This window comes from Malania oleifera, chromosome 9, assembly GCF_029873635.1.
Source record: "Malania oleifera isolate guangnan ecotype guangnan chromosome 9, ASM2987363v1, whole genome shotgun sequence".
NCBI classification, from domain to species: Eukaryota; Viridiplantae; Streptophyta; class Magnoliopsida; order Santalales; family Ximeniaceae; genus Malania; species Malania oleifera.
This window is the reverse complement of record NC_080425.1, coordinates 56,024,891-56,045,168: the sequence shown is the minus strand read 5'-3', so window position 1 is coordinate 56,045,168 and position 20,278 is coordinate 56,024,891. Positions and strand designations below refer to the sequence as shown.

The following is a 20,278-nucleotide window of genomic DNA, read 5'->3' as shown; positions in this document are numbered from 1 at the left end:
TATGTTTTCTACTTTCAACTCGTAATATTGCTTTTGCTAAATTTCTTACTCAAATAATAAAGTTAAGATCAAGTTTTCCGGATCATCCGATTCATACTGTCTGTTTAGATAATGCAGGTGAATTTTCTTCAAAAGCATTTTATGACTATTGCATGTCAATAGGAATAAGTGTTGAATATTCTATTGCACATGTTTCATACACAAAATTGGTTTAGAGAAATCCTTCATTGAGTGATTACAATTTATTGCTAGACCTATGCTTATGCGATCAAAGCTTCCTACATCTGCTTGGGGTTATGCTATAGTGCATGCTGCATCTTTGATTAAAATTAGACCAACTGCATATCACAAGTTTTCACCTTCATAGCTTGTATTTAACCACCAACCTAATATATTTCATCTTAGAATTTTTGGTTGTGCTTTATATGTTCCTATTACACTTGCACAACGAAGTAAGATGGGATCACAATGTCGGCTTGGTATTTATGTTGGTTTTGATTTTCCTTCTATCATTAGATATCTTGAACCACTAACAGGTGATCTTTTTAGAGCAAGATTTCTAGATTGTCAATTTGATGAATTAGTTTTCCCATCATTAGGAGAAGGAAAAGGTAAAGGATTAAAAACACAAGAAATTTGTTGGAACACGCCAACTTGTCTAATCTTGATAGATGTACAAATCAATGTAAATTTGAAGTTCAAACAATAATTCATTTGAGAATGTTGTAAATCGATTTTTAGATGTTTTTACAGACACCAAAAGGGTCACTCAATCACATGTTCCGGCCGCAAATATTCTTGCTAGATTGATTGTTCCTGAAGAACACCCAATGGGAATAACAGCTAATGAATCTAAAGTGCGCTAGAAGCGTGATAGACCAATTGGTGCAAAGGATATTGTTCTTCGAAAGAAAAAGGCAATGAATAAAAGTGACACTCCAAAAGAGTTCATTAACACTCAAGAAGAGGTTAAAAGAAATATAGATCAACAATCCCATATTTCCATAGAAGCAACACCAGAAGTGGTTTCGGTACCAGAAAATTATGAGATCTCATTAAAATTTGGAAATATGCAGAGAAGAAATGAAGTTATTGTTGACAATGTGTTTGCATATGTGATTGCTTCAGAAATTATTAATGATAATGAGCCTGAGCTTCAAACTGTAAAAGAATGCCGATATCGAAATGATTGGACAAAATGGAAAGAAGCAATACAGACTGAGCTAAACTCATTAGCCAAACGTAAGGTATTTGAACCAGTAATCCAAACACCTGAGAATGTCAAACCTGTTGGGTATAAATGAGTTTTTGTACATAAAATAAATGAAATGAATGAAATTGTGAGATACAAAGAACGTCTTGTAGCACAAGGTTTCTCCCAAAGGCCTGGTATATATTATAATGAGACCTATTCCACTAATATGGATGAAATTACTTTCAGATTTTTAATTAGTTTAATGGTTTCTAAAGGACTCGACATACGCCTCATGGACGTAATACCAACTTACTTGTATGACTCATTGGAGAATGACATATATATGAAAATCCCTGAAGGATTTAAAATGCCTAAAACATATAATCCAAAATAACGGCAAGTGTATTTTGTTTAATTACAAAGATCCTTGTATAGATTGAAGCAATCTGGACGAATATGGTACAATTGTCTAAGTGAATATTTGTTGAAAATTGGATATGAAAATAATCTTATCTATCCTTGTTTTTTTATTAAGAAGATACATTTTGGATTTGTCATAGTCACATTTTATGTTGATGACATAAATGTAATAGGAACTCCAGAAGAGATCTCAACGACTAGTGACTACTTAATGAAAGAATTTGAGATGAAGGATCTTGGGAAGACAAAATTTTGCCTTGTTTTTCAAGTTGAACATTTAACAAGTGGAATTATTATTCATCAATCATTTTATATAGAAAAAATCTTGAAACAATTTTATATGGATAAATCTTATCCATTAAGCTCCCCGATAGTTGTTCGTTTATTTGATGTGAAAAAGGATCTTTTTTGTCCTCGAGAAGATGATGAAGAAATCCTTGGTCCTGAAATACCCTATTATAGTGCAATAAGAGCACTCTTGTATCTTGAAAATTGCACTAAACTATATATAGCTTTTGCGGTAAATTTGCTAGCAAGGTTTAGTTCTACACCAACTCAGAGATATTGGAATGGAGTAAAACATGTTCTTCGTTATTTCCGTGGCACATCTGATATGGGTTTGTTTCACCCAAAAGGAGTAAAGTCTGTGTTGAAAGGATATGCTGATACTGGATATCTTTCTGATCCTCATAAAGCTCGATCACAAACAGGCTATATTTTTACATGTGGTGATACCGTTATCTCATGGCGATCTGTGTAGCAAACGATCACTACTACCTCTTCAAACCACTCAGAAATATTGACAGTTCACGGAGCAAGTCGTGAATGCATATGGTTAAAAACTATAATCCAACACATTAAAGAGACGAGTGGATTATCACTCGAGAATGACACACCAACAATATTGCACGAGGGCAATGCAACATCTATAGCACAAATCGAAGTTGGGTACATAAAAGGTGATAGAGCTAAACATATTTCACCAAAGTTCTTTTACACTCATGAACTTCCGAAGAAAGGAAATGTTGACATTTGCAAAATTCATTCAAGTGACAACTCAACAGATCTATTCACAAAAGCGTTGTCAACTTCAATTTTCAAGAAACATGTACATAACATTGGAATGCGACAACTTAAGGACATTTCTTAATTGATTGTATTTTTTAGGAGAAGTTTGAATATTGTACTCTTTTTCCTTCGTTAAGGTTTTGTTCCATCGAGTTTTCTTTAGCGAAAGTTTTAACAAGACATATTCATAGTATATAGTCATCCAAGGGGAAGTGTTGTAAAACATGTATATTTATGTGGATGACTATTTGGTATGCCCACATAATGGTTCATTATGTGGTTAACCTTTAGGATGCCAATGTATTTGCCTATATAAGGACATACATTACAATAAAATGAGATAATAAGATAATTAGCAACATCTAGTTCTTGAAAATTAAATTGTTGCATTTCTATAACTCCAAACTTTTTTGTATTTCTCTTTATTTCATTTACAACAAAAACTTGTTATTGTTTTTTTATACAAATGTTGCAAAACCAAAAAATAAATTTTTTTTTAAATCTCTAAAAATAAAAAATAAAAAATATTTTCCTCCACAAAAATAGGCCTAAAGAATTATTAATTCCTTAAGGGCTTGTTTGATATTACTTCTGTTTTCTATTTTTAATTTTTATTTTTATACATTGAAAAAACACATTATCAAAATGTGTTTGTTTACGGTATTGGTTTTTTGTTTATGTCAACAGTTTTCTTCTATTCGCAAAAAAATTGAAAACCATATTTCGTGATTTCTAATTATTTTGGTAATATGTTGTCAGAATATTTTAGTAATTAGATTTTTTTAAAAAATTAAAGCATTCGTTTTATCTATACTTTTTTTAAAAAAAAATTAAAATAAAATTTATGATATGAATTCAAAATATAATTTAAATTAAAAATGCATATCGAATTTCAAAAAATATCAAAAATAATAAGTCATTTTCAAAATATGTTTACTATATTTTAATTATTATGTACAATAAGATTGTACTTATAAAGTGAATTTCTAAATATAATAATGAGGTAAAATAAATCATAATAGTATTTCACTATAGTATTCTTAATTTTTATTATTTTATAGTTTTATAATTTTAACTATATTTTTTAATTATTATTTGATTTACGAACAAAAATGAGTATTTGTTTAATCAAGTTTTTAATTTGTTTTAATTCTAAAACCATTAAATAAAATAAGTTATTGGTTTTGATTTTTAGTTTCTATTTCTGGTTTTTAGTTTTTGTTTTTCATTTTGGTTTTTTTATAATTTTTATAGTGAGACCAAACCATCCCTAAATCAACAGCATGAAAAAGTAAAGAATTTTATGTAAATATTGAAGGTTTTTATAGTTGTAACATAATTTATTTATAACCTGAAACTCCAACCTGCCCAAGCCCCTCAAACCCACCCAAGTGGCACCAAAACAGAGAGGGGGGAAGGGGTAAAAAAAACGTCATCCGCCTGTTGATGTATTCTTGATAATTCAAAAGGAAAACCAGGAGTTAAGAAGCGATCATGGGTCACCAAAGATCAACTTTACCCTTATCACTTAAGCAAACTCAAATAGGCAATAGTTGTCACATAATTAAATGCATTTAGTGTCAAACATAAAATAAAATTAACTACCATCACAACCTCCAATAATTTCCTTGTCAAATTCAATTAATAAAAAACATTAAAATATATAAAATATTTAAAAATATAACCAAATATCACAAATTTAAATAAAAGTCTCCATGTATTGTATGCTTTTTAAATCAATCACTTTTTAATGATGTTATGTCCTTTTAAGTCAGTTAATTTGTATAACGCTTGTATGTTTGTTAGCTGATAAGAAAATTTTGTCTAAAAACTTTATAAGTTATACAAGAGGCATAAACATGGTAGTTGAGGTAAGATTTAATGATTTTTGCTAATAAAAAGGGATTTTGTATAATTAAATAGATATTTAGAATTAACAATGTTAGATTTAATAACTAAGAGGAAAATTTATAGCATCGTATATAATTTAGGGGATGAAAGTATATGTTTCCTTAAAATTATTTGGCATTTATATATTCGTAAGGAGAACTTCATTTAATTTTTTTTACAAATAATATATACTATATAAAAATTTAGAATGTGTTGGCTAAAGTGGCAATCCAAGAGGGAGGAGTATAACAAACACTTCAATAGTGGTTCGACAATCCCGCCTACGTCTACTTCTCAAGATGAACCAGTTGAGATTCCACTATTTCCTTATTTTAATGAAAACCAATAAAGCAATTACAACCCTTTATTTTTTCAAAAACAAGGCAACCAAATTACAATCCTGATTTTCTATGGAAACCAAGGAATTAATATAAGCAAGAGTACAGTTGAAAGATTCCTGACAATGAAGATTTATAAACTTAAACTTACATAAGAAAGTCTCAATGAATAATCAAAATAGTGGCACAAGAGTTTTCTCTTAAAGATTGACAATATAGAGCACAAAGGGAGAAAAAGAGTGAATTTGAGGTTAGAGCACTTTATAGTTCAATATATACTAGTTTTTTTTTTAAGATTCTTAAGACTTTAAAAGGCTTATATATGAAGATTATATCAAATCTAGTCCTTTCTACCTATTAGAGATATTTGACTTGTTAGACCAATTGACCGCTTATTAGCTATTAGAGAGCAAAAACTGACTATTGAGGGTAAAAACTGCTATACCGGTCAATTGCCTTCAGGGGCCGATTGATTGCCCTAGCACAAAGGCCAGGGTTCGATAAACTTTTGTTTCCAATTCTCTAGTCTTGGTCCAAATATGTCATGTCTTATATTTTCTCATTGATTTATAATTCAAAGTGCAATACAATTGAGAGAAAAAAATATATATAAATAAATGAGAATTTAACTCTTCAATTCTTTTCTCAATTTTTCAATTTCGGTGATTTTAATCTCGTAGAACACAACTTCTATACAAAATCATTAGTTTACAATAGTTTGTTATCGTTAAAATCAGGTTAATGAAACTTTGGGACTATCATAATGGAAGGAGGGTCTAGGCCTCTACAAGTCTCCCATCTTTGTCCCTAAGTATAACTTAATTGTATTTATGTATTGATAGTTACATGGCAATGTGTCACAAGTTAAGCTTGTTCAAGGCATTATGCTTGTCTGTGACCGCTTATCTTGTGTGCTTGAGATGAGTTTTCATCCTGTAAATACTAGTGTAGGGTTATTTTCTGCTAATAGTATCTTTGTATGCCAAATAAGACAGTATGACTACTCGGTCACTTTGATGTTTCCTAATGCTAGAGTGGAAATGGTCTAGAAAGCTCTTTAGGGGAGGGTGAGTGTTCATCAGTCATTGTAAAACTCACTAACTATTGTTAACGTATTTAGCCTACTTGCCTCCCTCACTAAACACATGATGTCAACGGAAGTGTTGTTAATGAATTTCGTAGATTCAATGTTTACTGTTTGCTTGTCACAACTTTCATGAATTGATTACTACTTCCGCTGCTATTTGAATGAATGTTAATGAAAGTATTTCGTGAATGAATGTTGGTAAACGATAGGTTGGCTAGTTAAGCAACAGTGTTTTATCTAGCGCCGCACGACCCTTCATAAGGGTGTGAAAATAATCGGATTGTAACACAATGTTATGATTGTATTTAGTATATTTGAAAACAATTAAGTCCTCGTGAAGTACTAGTTGTAACCTAATTATATTTATGTATTGACAGTCACAAGACAATGTTATAATTGTATTTAGTATATTGTATTAGTTGGTCCTCCGAGCAAGTCTTCCAAAAATCAATGAAAGCAAGTTAAAATACTGGACCCCACATGGGTCCATTTGATTGACCTTATATGTAACCTGATGACAACCTTTAATGGACATGATTTTACGGGTAGGGAGGTTTGAGTGGGGGACCATATTGGTCCTCCGAAAAGATCTAATTTTTTCCTAATAGTGGATTAGAAAGGCATATCAAAAAATGGTATATTTATTTATAAGGTAATTGACTTAATAACTAACTTAATATGTGTTAGACCTAATTACCTTATTAAAAAACTAGACTTCTCTCACATTTAAATGTTCTTATTTATTAACTTGGGTTACCTTTAACCCATCACTTTTAATTTTTTCTATTTCAAAATTATTGATCATTTCTTCGAATTTTCTGAATTTATTTTATCATTAAATACTAGCAACCAAAGTAAGACATTACAACCACCTTCCTCACTGGATTTGAAGAAATTGAATTTTGACGAGGAAGGCCAAACATGTGATGAATTAGTTAATGAGCCGTCCAATAAATTAAATTAAACATTCATTGGCCTGCCCCCATTGTTGGCAGCCCATCACCGACGCTGCCACCCTCACACTCTGTTCATACTTAACACATATTCATGGCGTGGCATGGCAGAATTGACCTTGCCACTGCTTAGGAAAACACACCCATTAAGTAGAAAATGAGTTACACTTAATTACGACTATATATAAATTAAAGAAGAATGATGATGAAATTAATGACAAAACGGCTTATTATTATTATTATTATTATGTTTTAGCTTGTTGGGTACTTAACCGGCATTTTTTTAAAGTAACAAAAGCCACGACATTAATCACAAAAATATTATTTTAAGAAATAAAAAAATAGAAAATAGAAAAAGAAAATCATTTTTTAATTTATTTTCTTTTTTACATCAAATATTATTAAAAATAAATTTTAATTTTAATTTGATTAAAAATTACAAAAAATTTAACTATTAATTAATTATGTATAAATTAAATTTATATTTATTAATTAACTATATATATATATTTTTATTTTTCATTTATCTTAACAACTTTCCTTAATGACCAACCTTCACATTTCTTTTTTCTAGTCCTTGCCAAAGGTCAAACGGACCTAATTTATACGTGGAAGATTGTTGGGCTGCCGCGGGTGCACCCTGGCTTGAGCATGCAGCCGGTCCTGAGTTTTGAACATTAAGGTTTACACATGGTTTTATTATAAAAATATAACAGAGTTAGATAAAAGTATAATAAGAATTGTATGTACATATAATCGATTTAAGCGAAAAAATCATGGTACAAAAGTTTGTGTTGTTCCCACAAACATGAAGAGTAAAAAAAAGTGGGCATTCATATTATGAAATTTTGGAATGGGTTCATCAATTTGGACATGCTTTACAGTGGCATTAGATCATCTTTAAACCATCAAATCCTTATATTACAACCACTTTAATTCTAGCAATAAACCTTTCATTAAATCTTTGTATTACAACTGTTCTAATTCTAGGAATAAACATTTTGGTTCGTTTGAAACTCAGAAAATATTAAAAAAAGGAAAGAAAAATATTAAAAAATTCATATTTTTTTGCTTGATTGTTAGGAAAAATGAGAAAGAAAATACAAGAAAAAATGAGTTTCTTCCTAATATTCCTTTTATTTTCTTTCTCCAAGCAAAATCCTTGATCCATACTGACCCTTCATGAATCAAGCATGGCCTAGGTCATAATTTTCCAAAATTTCACACAAAACCACAGCATAGCACATTTTGAACTTCATTATGTATTCTCATGCAGACTACTGTGCTGGAATCTATATAAATTTCAATTTCAGTACTAAAATATTTCTCTCTCTCTCTCTCTCTCTCTCTCTCTCACACACACACACACACACAAACAGTTGCACACGGTAGCTTCAGAGAATCCCAAAGAATGGTGGGTGGGCAGGTGGGCGATGGCTGTGTGTGCATGTGTAGCTGATTTTAATGAAGAGTTGCTGGCTGCAATAAGAAAAGCTGTGGAATTGTGAACTTGCCTACTACATACAGAACCCATGGAACCATATATCGTGTCAAACAACTATCATATCTATCATTAGCCTAGGACTATATAATTGTGTCCCCAAACAACCACCATACATATAATTAGTCTAGAGAACTATTCTCATACTTGGGCTGCAAATAACAAATTCATTATCAGTATAGCTAAGACATTTTTCATTCCCGAATGGTTGTTCATGCTCTGGCCGTATCTGGGATTTTATCATTAGTGCATACATAAACAGCAACTAACCATCCCGTCACTAAATAAAGAGAGTAGTAATTTGCTTTAACCAGTAACGTGCACTGGTTTCCACAGCACTGAAAAATGCACCCATCCATCTCAAGCACCTGCTTTGTTACAAACCCAGTTGGGTCATTTGACTGAGGCCTTCGCATTCAAAAACTTGTGATCTCCCAAAGTTCCTTCACCACATGAACACTTGTTCATCTAATTTCATAAAAAGCGGAGAAAATGACAAGAACATGTCATGCTTGCAATTGCAACCTGGTTTCAATGAACTTGCAATGGTGAGGGAAAAAGTCGTTGCAGATAAAGGAGCTTGGTAGTGGTATCCTCTCCCAAAGTTCCTTCACTGCATAAAAATGTTTGCTTAGTTTCAGAAAAAAGGAGAAAATGACAGCAACATGTCATGCTTGCGAATGTAACCTGGCTTCAATGAACTTTCAGAAATGCTATAATGACTAGTAATGGGAAGGAAAAAAGCCGTGACGAAGGACCTTGGTAGTGTCATCCTCTCCCAAAGTTCCTTCACTGCATAAACATGTTTGCTTAGTTTCTGAAAAAGAGGAGAAAATGACAGCAAGAAGTCATGCTTGCGAATGCAACCTGGTTTCAATGAACTGGAAGAAATGCTATAATGGACTTGCAATGGTTAGGAAAAAAGGCGTTGCAGATGAAGGAGCTTGGTAGTGGTATCAGCTAGAGCCTATTCTCTTCCAAAATGAAGTCTCAGGCACTGTTGAAGCCATCAAACTGTGATGTAGCCACTGCTGCATTTCCACTTCCAATCCTTATACAACTGCAACTGAACATTTCAGGAGGAAAACCGCCCAATCTTCCATAACCTGGAAGTACAAGGTAATGGTATCCAGTATGAGCCCAGAACATACAACCAGCTCGCCGCTCGCCTTGTCTGCACCACTAGCTCCATTTGCAATGATCCCTGTTCAACACTCTTCAGAGCCATCCTTCACTAGCCAACCTAATGGACCAAATTAAACCAATCTGAAATTGAAACAGCTTCCAGTTTTGCTTTCCAAGCAGTTTTATGAGCTTGTGGCTACATCTCTCTCTACCCCTGACCGCCCAAAATTTAAAGCCTTTCTCAATCACCTCAGCTACTAGCAGAAGTTGTATCTTTGGTGCAAAACCTAATGCGAAGTAAGACAAAATTAAATTCAGGTCCAGGAATAAAGTCTAAGTCTCCAAGAAGCAATGTTTTTTCCAGCAATCAACTGACAGCTGGAGGAACAGAAAGCATAAGAGCAGTTCTGCTCATGGTAGAAGTCTTTTCTCCAGAAGGTTTTACTCCTTGAAGCCAGCAGTACAAGTCCAGATCGCATCAGAAACAGAAGGTGGTCAACAATCACCGAGATTTCAGAAAGGGATGTTTTCTAATGAGCAGGAATTTTGCCGATGTCAATAATTTGACCTAAAGTTCTTTATGAAATAGAGGTTCGTACAGAACCACTGGATGATGAATATTACAAGCCAGTTTCGGGTGGTCCACCAGCTTACTAAAGTTTTTAACTTCTCTTTACCTACACAGCCTCTATTTGTATCAAAATCACTCCAAAACTTAAATGCCACAACTTTGATGCCTACCCTCTATCTAACCCACCAGCCACATGGCTCCCTTGATTACCACTGCCACAATTTGTGTTGGCAGTGTTGCTCAATTGTTTCCCAAATTGGGGCGTTGTTTTAAAGAAAGAATCATCTCCATTGATCACCGGCCAGGGAGCCGTCTGACACAATTGAATATTCAAAATTCAGGAAGTATGTAAAGTTTGTTGCTTCTCAAATAAACCTTACAAAAACATCACTGCAGGTGATCATAGTCAATTGGCTATGCTTGACGCCAGTGCCTTCTTCTATGGAAAGAATGAAGCTTGGAAATGCTTGCTGAATTTTTTTGAAGGTTTCAACATGGACAAAAAAAAAACAGCCACGAAGCTGGTGAACAGAAGATTTGAGGAAAACTACCATGAAGCTGGGGCAACAAGTTATGTTCTAGACCCTTTGTATTTATCTTGCACCATTCAAATCTTGTACTTCTGAACAAGAAAACGATATTGTGAAAATAATAACATGGCTGGGACACAAAATAAAAGGCACATATTGCTTTGATAGCATTGATAAAATGGAGAACTGAAGGATTAGACCCTGCTTATGAGCAAGCAGCCCAAGTAACAGAGAGATGCAATCACTGCAAAGATGAGGGTAGTGAACCAACATGGTATTCTACTCGGTAGCTGCAAGGTTAGTATTATTCCGAGCATCTACAAGGAAACTCAACTGTAATGAGTTATTTTACTTAAGTTACTGTTTTCAAGTCAGACCTTGGGTAGAGAGGGCTCCTCATATGATGAAGAGGACACAGAATTGTTTTGGTTGTGATAATGGCAAGAGCTAAATCAATTTTAAAGAGCACTGACCAGTAGTACAAATAATGATTTTTTTGTTTGATTTTATTCATCACATTCTAAATGAGAATCCTCTTTGAATCATGATGTTTCCTGTAGAAATTTACATAAGTGTTTTCAACATTCATTTAAAAATCCAAGCAAAAATTATTTTCACCTGGGATTGAATGGCCAATTAAAGTTTTTTTATCTGAGGGTTCTCTGTGCTTATATTGAACCAATAAAAAGAAAGAACCCTGTTGTAAAATCAAATATATATACATATATATACACAGAAATTTTTTTTGTGAATTCAGTTCAGGAGCAAGATGGTCGATCATACTCATTAACAATGTCATATTCATGAAAAAATAACCCTTAGGAATTTCAAAAAAGTCTGGACTTCAAATAATCAGCAATTACAAATCACACTACTCCTAAAAGCCAAAACACCTTTTCACCATCAACCAAAACTGTATTTGCAAAATATACCCCTGCTAAATATTTGTTATTCCATGAGCGAGCATGGCTTCCCTCCCCATGTGGAGTCTCTTCAGCTATACACTTGCAGCAGAGATGAACCATTCAGTTGCTCAATTTACCCACTGACAGCCCATCCTCGCAAATGAAACCCCCCCTGGGGGCCTTTCCTGTTCTCTTAAATATAAAAACTAATTCAAATTAATAGTATAATATAAAAACAAATCTATAATGTGTAGAATTGTCAATTGGTCTTTCTTCTGTATGAAGAAGTTGCCACATGGATGAACTATTACATAGTTATGCCCACATGGTTGAAGTTGAAACATGCTTATCATGGCTTCTTTAAATTTTTCTTCTTTCCAAACTTTAATTACATAACTTTTCTATATGATTTTAAAGATTAAATTATATATCTTTTACTTCAAAATATATTAAATCTTTTAATTCTTTCAATGTTCCCATCACTTTAATCTTTTATTTCATTATGACCAAATAATTATTACTTAATTTTTTAATGTTTCTTAAGTCTTCACTTTCTATTTTAGTTATTTTGACTTCCCACAACATATCTTTAAACAGATTTCACTCTACATTTTTCAGTATTCTTTTCTTATTCCTTTCTTTTATGCTCTCTCAAATAAGCCCCTTCATTTAGAAATATACAAAGAAATTTCACTACATTAACAATGTTTGCTTAAGAGTACTTTAGCAATCAATATTTCCTTTCTACCAAGTGTACTGTATCCAATATTGAAGTCGACATCCTTTCTTACTCATTAAAATGATTTTTTTTTTTGTAAATTTTGTTTTGCTTTGCTTTGTTGCTATTTTTAAGATTGTGTTGATGAGTGTTAATTTCATCTATTTGAACATTTTATAAATTATATGACATTTGTCTAATTTAATTGTTAAAGATTGAGATACATTGTTGGCATACAGCTTAACAGCTTAAGCTTTTGGGTAAAGTGGTTTCTTAACATGGTATTAGAGCTATTGGTGGGCAGAAGGTTTTGAATTCCAATCTTGTTACCCGCATTTATTGCATGGTGGTAAAATTTGTATCATTCCCTATATGTGTGGTATTTATCATTACATGAAGGAGAAGGTCAAAGCTTGATATGAATTGTTGGCCCACAACTTAACAGCTTAAACTTTTAGGTAAAGTGGTACTCTTAACATTTATAGTACTCTATACAAGCAAATCATTGTATGAGATTTTTACAATTATATCGCTTTCTTTGGAACACCCAATATCATATCATTATATGAATACAATAGAATAGTAGTGAAAATATTAGCATAGGTTATGTGAAATAAGAAAATACGATTGCTAATCTGTAAAATATATGAATTTTATATTAAAACTATAGATTCATATTTTTGCTCATAGTTTGATTAAATTTATATATTGATAAAATGGTTGAAAGGGTTCCTATTAATTTAATATTTTGCATTAATAGCATCTATAAAATATAAAATCCTGTGAACCACACATGTTAATATCTAGTAATATAATTGACTCAAATCAGCTAATTTTTAATGTCAACAATTTGCAATCATCTAACCTAGCCAATTTTCGATTATCTTTACTTACCAACTCCATCCATGTTCTTTAGGTCTCCTTGCTCATTTAGTGCCTTCCACTTCAACCAAATATAATATCCTTTTCTATTGTATTTGGCTGCATATAATTTTTAAAAAATAACTACACAGCTTCTATTTGATTTATTTCTTAGTTCAGCTTTAATCCTACTAAATTATTTTATTAGTAGGACTACAACAAAGTCTTAAGTCCCATGAGATGACTGATGACTTGATAACATGGATCATTTTCTGCCATTCTGCATAATCTTAGAGTAACATCTCTGAGAGGAGTGACATAAATTATTTCTACGTTCTCTTATTTAAAACATTTTGCATACTTTTTTTCTTTTTCCTTATTTTTTAATTCTCAAGCGCTCCTTGTCCTCTTTTAGATTGTAATTCATTCAATTCTACCTTAACTAATTTGTTTTGCTATCAAAAAAATAATTCCACTGCTAAACAAGCTACCACGAAAGGTTAAATATTATTTGCTTCAAAATTTTCCTCCCATTTGTTCTACCTTCTAAGCTTAAGAGTTAACAGTGTAGTGTATGCCTCAGAAACTCTAATCGTCCTCCAGGATGACCTGAAAAAAGCACTAGAATTTGAATATATAATCATTTACCTTATAAAAATGTAGTGTTCAAGATAAACCACCTAAATTGACCCAACCCGACTAGGATTAGTTGAGGTTTAAAGTTAGTGTTAACCTTTTGGCTTTTATTTGGAACTTTGAGGTTAGGCTTGGGTCAAGACGAACCCCCTTTTCAGCACAAAATATCAGCCAAGAGGTGTTGAACTTCTCAACCCCATGCTGATAACCCAGATTTGAAAATATATTTCTTGTCTAGCTAAGTCAATGAATAATAACTAAGTATCAAAGGTTAGTTCATTTCCAGAAAGAAGTATGTCACCCAAAAATATTACAAACTATAGCCTGATATCAAAGCTTAGTTCATTTCCAAAAAGAAGTATGTTACCCAAAAATATTACAAACTATAGCCTGAAATGAGATATTTAGAAATTATATATCCATGACTAGAAAGCAATACTACATAAACAGCTCCTCAACTAAAACTGATCCTCAGAAGTCAGAACTGATTTTTTTTCAATAGGAAAAGGACTTAAAAACCTCATCTTAAAGCAAAAATCAAGGCCAACAGCAGCAAAAATGAAGACAAAGAGATTCTCAGATACAAAAAATGCACCATCAAAAGCATGTGACAAGAAGCTTCCAGCATCCAGTTCCAAAGGTGGTCCTCCAGCCAGTGTAGCAAGACCTGCATTGCAAATTCATTTTACATCAAATCCTGAACTGCACAATGGTCACAAGCATCTGGTTGTTGTTAAACTTATTTTTTCATTGTAGTGTTGAAATGCTTGAGAAGGGGAGCCTAAGCACAACGGTAAAATTGTCGCTGTGTGACATAGAAGTCACGGGTTTGAGCCGTGAAAACAGTCTCTTGCAAAAATGCAAGGTAAGACTGCGTATTATAGACCCATCATGGTCTGCCCCTTCCCCAGACCCCTCATATGCAGGAGCTTTGTGCACTGAGCTGCTCTTTTTTTTAGTGTTGAAATGCTTGAAAATCTTGATCTTTTTTGTAAATGATGGTAAGCAATACCTTTAACAAAGCCAAAAGCTGCAGATGTCCCTGTTTTAAGCTGAACATTGTCCAAGTCTCTCCTTATTGCATAGCGAAAGGTGACTCCAAATAATGCGCAGCTGATGAAAGTGACTGCTAAAGGGAGTACCAGCTGAGGACTGCTGGTCACCTGGGTGAGAGATATGGGGAGCCCCACAAGGGTGCCAGTTAATGCTGAAACAAATGCTGCTTTAATAGACTCCCACCTCTCTTCATCTTTGTCAGTTTCCTCCCTTTTTTGTTCCACAGAAACATCTTGATCTCCAATTCTATCCGTGTCTAACAACAGAGAATGTTCTGCTTCTTTAACCATCGTTCTTGCTTCCAATATTTCCGTCTGACATCCTGCAATCTAAAATGCAAACAACATCAAATATCAATAGCAATGGAAGATATCTAGATGATTTTATGAAGTAAAGAAGAAAAAAAAAACAAAAACAAAACCAAAAAGTGCTGTCATAAGAATTAACTTTCTATGCACCCTAGGCCCTAAATCACATTGGTTCACTAGATGCTCTTGGCATCACACAGAAAGTATGCTGAGGATATCAGGTTACCTGGCTTAAGAAGGAGAGGGAGTGAGAGCCGAGGGCAACAAGTGTGAATGGGCTTAATAATGAATAGTTCAATCTGCGTTTTGTGTTATGTTCAAAAGTTCTATCTATAACAGTCTTACGCCCAACTCCGATGAAGCATTGTCCACTTTGGCCCATTAGTCTCACAGATTTATCCTATAAAAGACACTTCACATAGTTGGAGCCCAAAACATCCTAAGAAGCCCAAGATCTCCTTAGAACATTGTTGGCCTAGCTAGGCTTACGACTCTTGATTTTGACGATAACAAAGTAAGGCTATCTAATTTGCTTCAAAGTGATGATATTTCAGTTAATGAAGGCAAAGTGGATTTCAGATGATAAAATGACAATTCTGAAAGCTCATGTCAAAGATCAAGGATCAAATGAAGCTTAGACCTTAAAATGACAGATCTTGAAAGCTCACAAGGATCAAGGAACATGGAAGGCTCATATCAAATTAATGATCCATAATGAAAGCTCAAAGAAGATTGAAAGATCAAGGATCAGCGACAAAGAGATAAAAAGTCAAGAGAGTCAATAGGAGATACATTGTAAGTACTTCAAATATAATTCAAGTATGGATTTTCATTTTGAAGCTCATTAGGTAAAGAGATCTAGAAACCTTGTTTTTAAGCCTTGGAACATATTTTTCAAAGAAAAACAAATTGATATTCCAAGTTTGAATAAGCAAAGAAGAGAGAGAACAAAAATATTTTAAAACAAGAAAAAATTGCTTGATAAGCGACTGACTGCACGTGGATAGTCTGCTGCCATGTTAAAGAGTTTTAAATGAATAGACAGAAACATGACAGTCAACTGTCTAGAACTTGACAAGCGACTGCCAGTGAAATTTGAGACGACTGATTGAGTTTTGACAATCAACTGTCACCCTTTTGCTCATCTTTAAAAACTCAATTATTCAGTGACAGGCGCCTGACCCCCTGTTGACAGGCGACTGCCACCCTACTGCCTGTGTATTTTATATGTGTAATACACTGACATGCGACTGACAGAGACCTCACAGTCAACTGTCACGCGACAAAATTTAAAATACATAATGGACATATTTTGAAAAATTCAATTACTTGAGGCTCAAACTTATTTAAATCTTGGACCCTACTCCAAGTAAACTTGGGGAATAAGCTAGATACTTTTCTACATCTATAAATACACCCAAGTTAAATTGATTTAATTATCAAAAATTAAATTCAGCATTCAAAACTCTCTCAATTGCTCTCAAATTCTCAAGGCTCTCTCTTGCTCTCAACTTGCACGAAGCTTACTGAATTCTTACTGATTCTTACTCACAAATATTGTGCTATAAATACTAATTCTTTCATCCATTGAAATAATCATATGGTGAAATACTTCTAGAGCTTCAATTTGAATTTAATATTGTGAATTACATTGAAGTATATAGTTTTGAACTGTACTAATCAGCTCTTTTAGGAGCAATTCTTGTACATCTTATTTCAAAATCTCTTTAGCAGATTGATTAACGGTTCGAGTGTTGAATCGTTGGACCGAACGAGGGTATATCGTTTGGAGAGGCGGGCTCTAGCCTAATCGAAGGAAATGTTGTAAACGGTGTTGTTCCGTCCGGCAAAGGAACTGACCTAGTGAATCCTTTGGTGGTTTGCCAAAGGCGAGGACGTAGGCTGGGTATAAGCCGAACCTCGTAAAACCTTGTGTTCCTCTCTCTCTTCCCTACTTTTTACTTTTCAGCAAACTTTACAAACTATGTGGATGCTTTATAAATTTCTGAATTCTGAGTGTTTGGTTATTAAATAGACTGGAAGATAATTTGTTTTGGTTTGATCAGCATTGATTGCAGAAACCTAAAGGGACTACGTTGGTTGATCAACCTAAACTTATTAAAATGAAAGTTTATTTAAAAGCTGAACATTGGGAAGAAGTGTGATTGTGAATTTTAACACAAGGCTTATACAAATCCAACAAGCATTACATATTACTACATGGCTATTGTTACAAGAATCAAGTGATTGGTTATTTCGTTTTGATTGTGGTTGATTTGAATTGGTTATTTTACACGTATTTTGTGATTGTGTTTGGGTTGTGTTTATTGTTATAATACAAAAGCTTTCAAAAAAACATAAAATTTTTAAAACCCAATTCACCCCCCCCCCCCCCTCTTGGGAACTATATCATATTTTCAGACATATTTGATGTGGGACCATGGCATGCTCTCTAGTCCGATCTCTAATGCCCTCGTCATAGTGGCTTACACCTCAATGTAGGATCCACCGACATGATAGTACCCCCAGGGTGGCTCTAATACCAAATATAACGGTCTTAGGCCCAACTCTGGTAAGGTATTGTCTGCTTTGGCCCACTGGCTTCACGGCTTTGTCCTATAAAAGGTGCCTCATATAGTTGGAGCCAAATCATCTTTATATGTCAAAAATCTCCCTAGTATACATCTAATATGAGACCGTGACACTATCCAATTAGACTCATCAAACCCATTGACCTTTGTCAAGTGTGCAAGGCTTAGTGACAAAATTTGAGTTTGCAAGTCTTGTGTAGTTGATGATGCAAGCCACTAGGACAGCAAGCCAAAAATGTTAAGTTGATTACATGCTAGCATGGATGTGTCATGAAAAGAGGGTATCTTGCTCTTCCTTGGGAGGCCCTAGGTCAAAGGTGCCACCTTGGCTTGTCTACCTAACTTCGTTAACCCCTCATCTATAGCCACCAAACCAGAACTTTGAACAATCCCTGAAAGCCTGAGGGTAGGCTGCGTCAAACATTTTGGGATGTTTACTCCAGAGTTAAGGGTACCACACCTTGAGAGGCACCCTGGCCCTGCCTCTGACCTAGGCAGGCTTTATAGGCTAGAGCACTAGGGTGCCTTAGGAGACTTAAAATTCAAATTCGAGGTTGGATGAGTGTGGACTATGCCAGATCGTGTGTGAAGCAAACCACAAGTCATTTGATGAACCATCTACATCTACTCACTTGGGTATTTCCAATCTAGTTATCATCAAGGAAGAGGGTCAACTTTCTTGAGAATTAGTGAATAACCAATTAACCATTCATCAGTTTAGTAATATTTCCACTACACATGGGCGTCAATAAGTCAATATGAAGGTGGGCTTAAACAAGCCATTCAATCTCACATCATTTTCCATATGCAACTTCATTGGCTGCTATTGACACACTACACGCAGAGCCAGATTTTTAAGATGGAGTCTGTACAGCTTCCAATGGAATGTTGAATTTTTTTTTGCTCATGCATTTAGTCAAAATTTAAATCGGAATCCATTGTAACATCTCCAAATCGCAAACAAAATAAAGGAGGTGGGTTAAATAATTCAAACAATCCCTCGAGAAGCATGGAAGTGTATGATTTGTTGTACCATCCAGAACCAAACATCATTGCAGGGCAGAGAAAAGCCTGAGAGGAACCCCCAGTAAGTAAAAAGCAATAAATTTTACAGAAGAAACATTGTTTTTTCACTTAAAAAATATTGATAGTAATTTAATGTCACCAAAAAAGGCACAGTGGAACAAAAGAGGCGTCCTTAAATGAAATAATATGATATAACCTTAATCATCCACAAAACCCGCTCCATAATCATCAACAAAATGGCGTGGTTTCAAAGTTTCATATACTCATCTGAACAATACCCACAAACCACAGAATTGGAAAGAGAAACAGACCTCGGAAGCTCTGTTTTCAAGCTGGTCGACGTAATTTCTCAACATCGTTGCCTCATTTTCTTGCATTTGAATCTTTGCCAGTTCCTTCTGTGCCCTCTCTACTCTCTGCGACGCCTCCTCCAACCCTTCCAGTAATCCCTTGTTCTCTTCCCTGTTCATCAACTCCTCTACTCGCTTGCCCACCATACCAGACAGAGACTCCTTGAAACCATTGATTTCTCTTCCCTCCGACTCACTATTGCTGCATCTCACGACTGCCAGAGTTCGCGACAGTGAAGAAGCAACTCTGACGAAGAGATTCACGGAAGCAGGGGATGTGATGAACGACCTCTCCATGATTAGAAATTTAGGATTTGGAGAAGGAAGCAAAGTAAGATTGAGGGCGGTCGGCATCGTCGAAATGGTGTGAGGCTGAGACTAGAGAGGTTGAGGAATGAGGATTTACAGTTTACGGGTACCGTTGAGTGGAGATGACTGCTTTGTTTATCCTCCCGCCCCAACAAAATTGAAGCCGAGCTTGCTTGGAGTACAAATTTAGAATTGCTGAAATTAGGAATATATATATATATATATATATATATATATATTCAAATATAAATTTTATAGTTTATGGGTGTTACGGGATAAAAATGACGATAGCCTGTAAGAGTACTTTCTGACTTTCGATGACTTGAAAATGGTGAAAGCAAAACAGGTTTGGAGGTCCCGAGGTGTACTCCAGGGAATTACTCTGATGCCTAAGTAAAGGGAATGCTTCAAAGAGGTTGAATGCAACAGTAAAAATAAGTTAAGAATGAGATACCTTCGCCTGTTCGCGTCCTCCTCTTTATAGTGGCAAGGGTTGACCTTTGAGGTGATCCGTCATTATGACGCGCGGGCGTGGATCGTTCCAGGGTCATAAAGTGTCAGCATGTATCACTCTGAGCGTTTAAGGCGCCAGCATGGATCTCTCCTCTCTTTATTGAGTTAGAACTGATTGTTCTCGCCAGAAAGTTTGACTTGTGAAGTGATTGTTAGGTGTTGGCTTCCTTTTATCAGCTGATATATTTTGTGTATATCAGTTGTCCCCCCTTAGTTTCAAATTTTCGTAACTTGTTCTTGAAATTTTGAACTAGGGTCTCCCTCTTTCTCTCTCTCACTTTTTTTTTTTAGGATCAGCTGGTTTGAGCCGATTAGACTCCCCTTCGG

At 34.3% G+C, this 20,278-nt stretch overlaps 1 protein-coding gene across 2 annotated transcripts; it reads right to left on the bottom strand.

Annotated features, from left to right (window-relative positions):
- Positions 1-8,600: 8,600 nt before the first annotated feature.
- On the bottom strand, positions 8,601-19,628 carry LOC131164725 (uncharacterized). 2 transcript variants are annotated; one of them, XM_058122147.1, is made up of 4 exons: positions 19,091-19,579; positions 14,811-15,183; positions 14,394-14,465; positions 8,601-9,065 (listed from the first exon to the last, which is right to left on the bottom strand). In XM_058122147.1, the coding sequence occupies exons 1-4, from the start codon at positions 19,481-19,483 to the stop codon at positions 8,959-8,961; spliced, it is 945 nt and encodes a 314-aa protein (XP_057978130.1). In that variant the 5' UTR covers positions 19,484-19,579; the 3' UTR covers positions 8,601-8,958. The 2 variants fall into 2 exon arrangements, with proteins under 2 accessions (XP_057978130.1, XP_057978129.1); XM_058122146.1 differs by lacking the exon at positions 8,601-9,065 and having other exon boundaries at positions 14,124-14,465; positions 19,091-19,628.
- Between the last annotated feature and the right edge of the window lie 650 nt (positions 19,629-20,278).

Excerpts from the sequence above, each read along its gene's own strand:
- LOC131164725 (XM_058122146.1), bottom strand. The coding sequence starts at position 19,483 with ATGCCGACCGCCCTCAATCTTACTTTGCTTCCTTCTCCAAATCCTAAA. Across the intron at positions 15,184-19,090 it reads TTGAAAACAGAGCTTCCGAG|ATTGCAGGATGTCAGACGGA; the intron begins GTCTGTTTCTCT and ends TTTGCATTTTAG. Across the intron at positions 14,466-14,810 it reads AGCTTTTGGCTTTGTTAAAG|GTCTTGCTACACTGGCTGGA; the intron begins GTATTGCTTACC and ends TTTGCAATGCAG.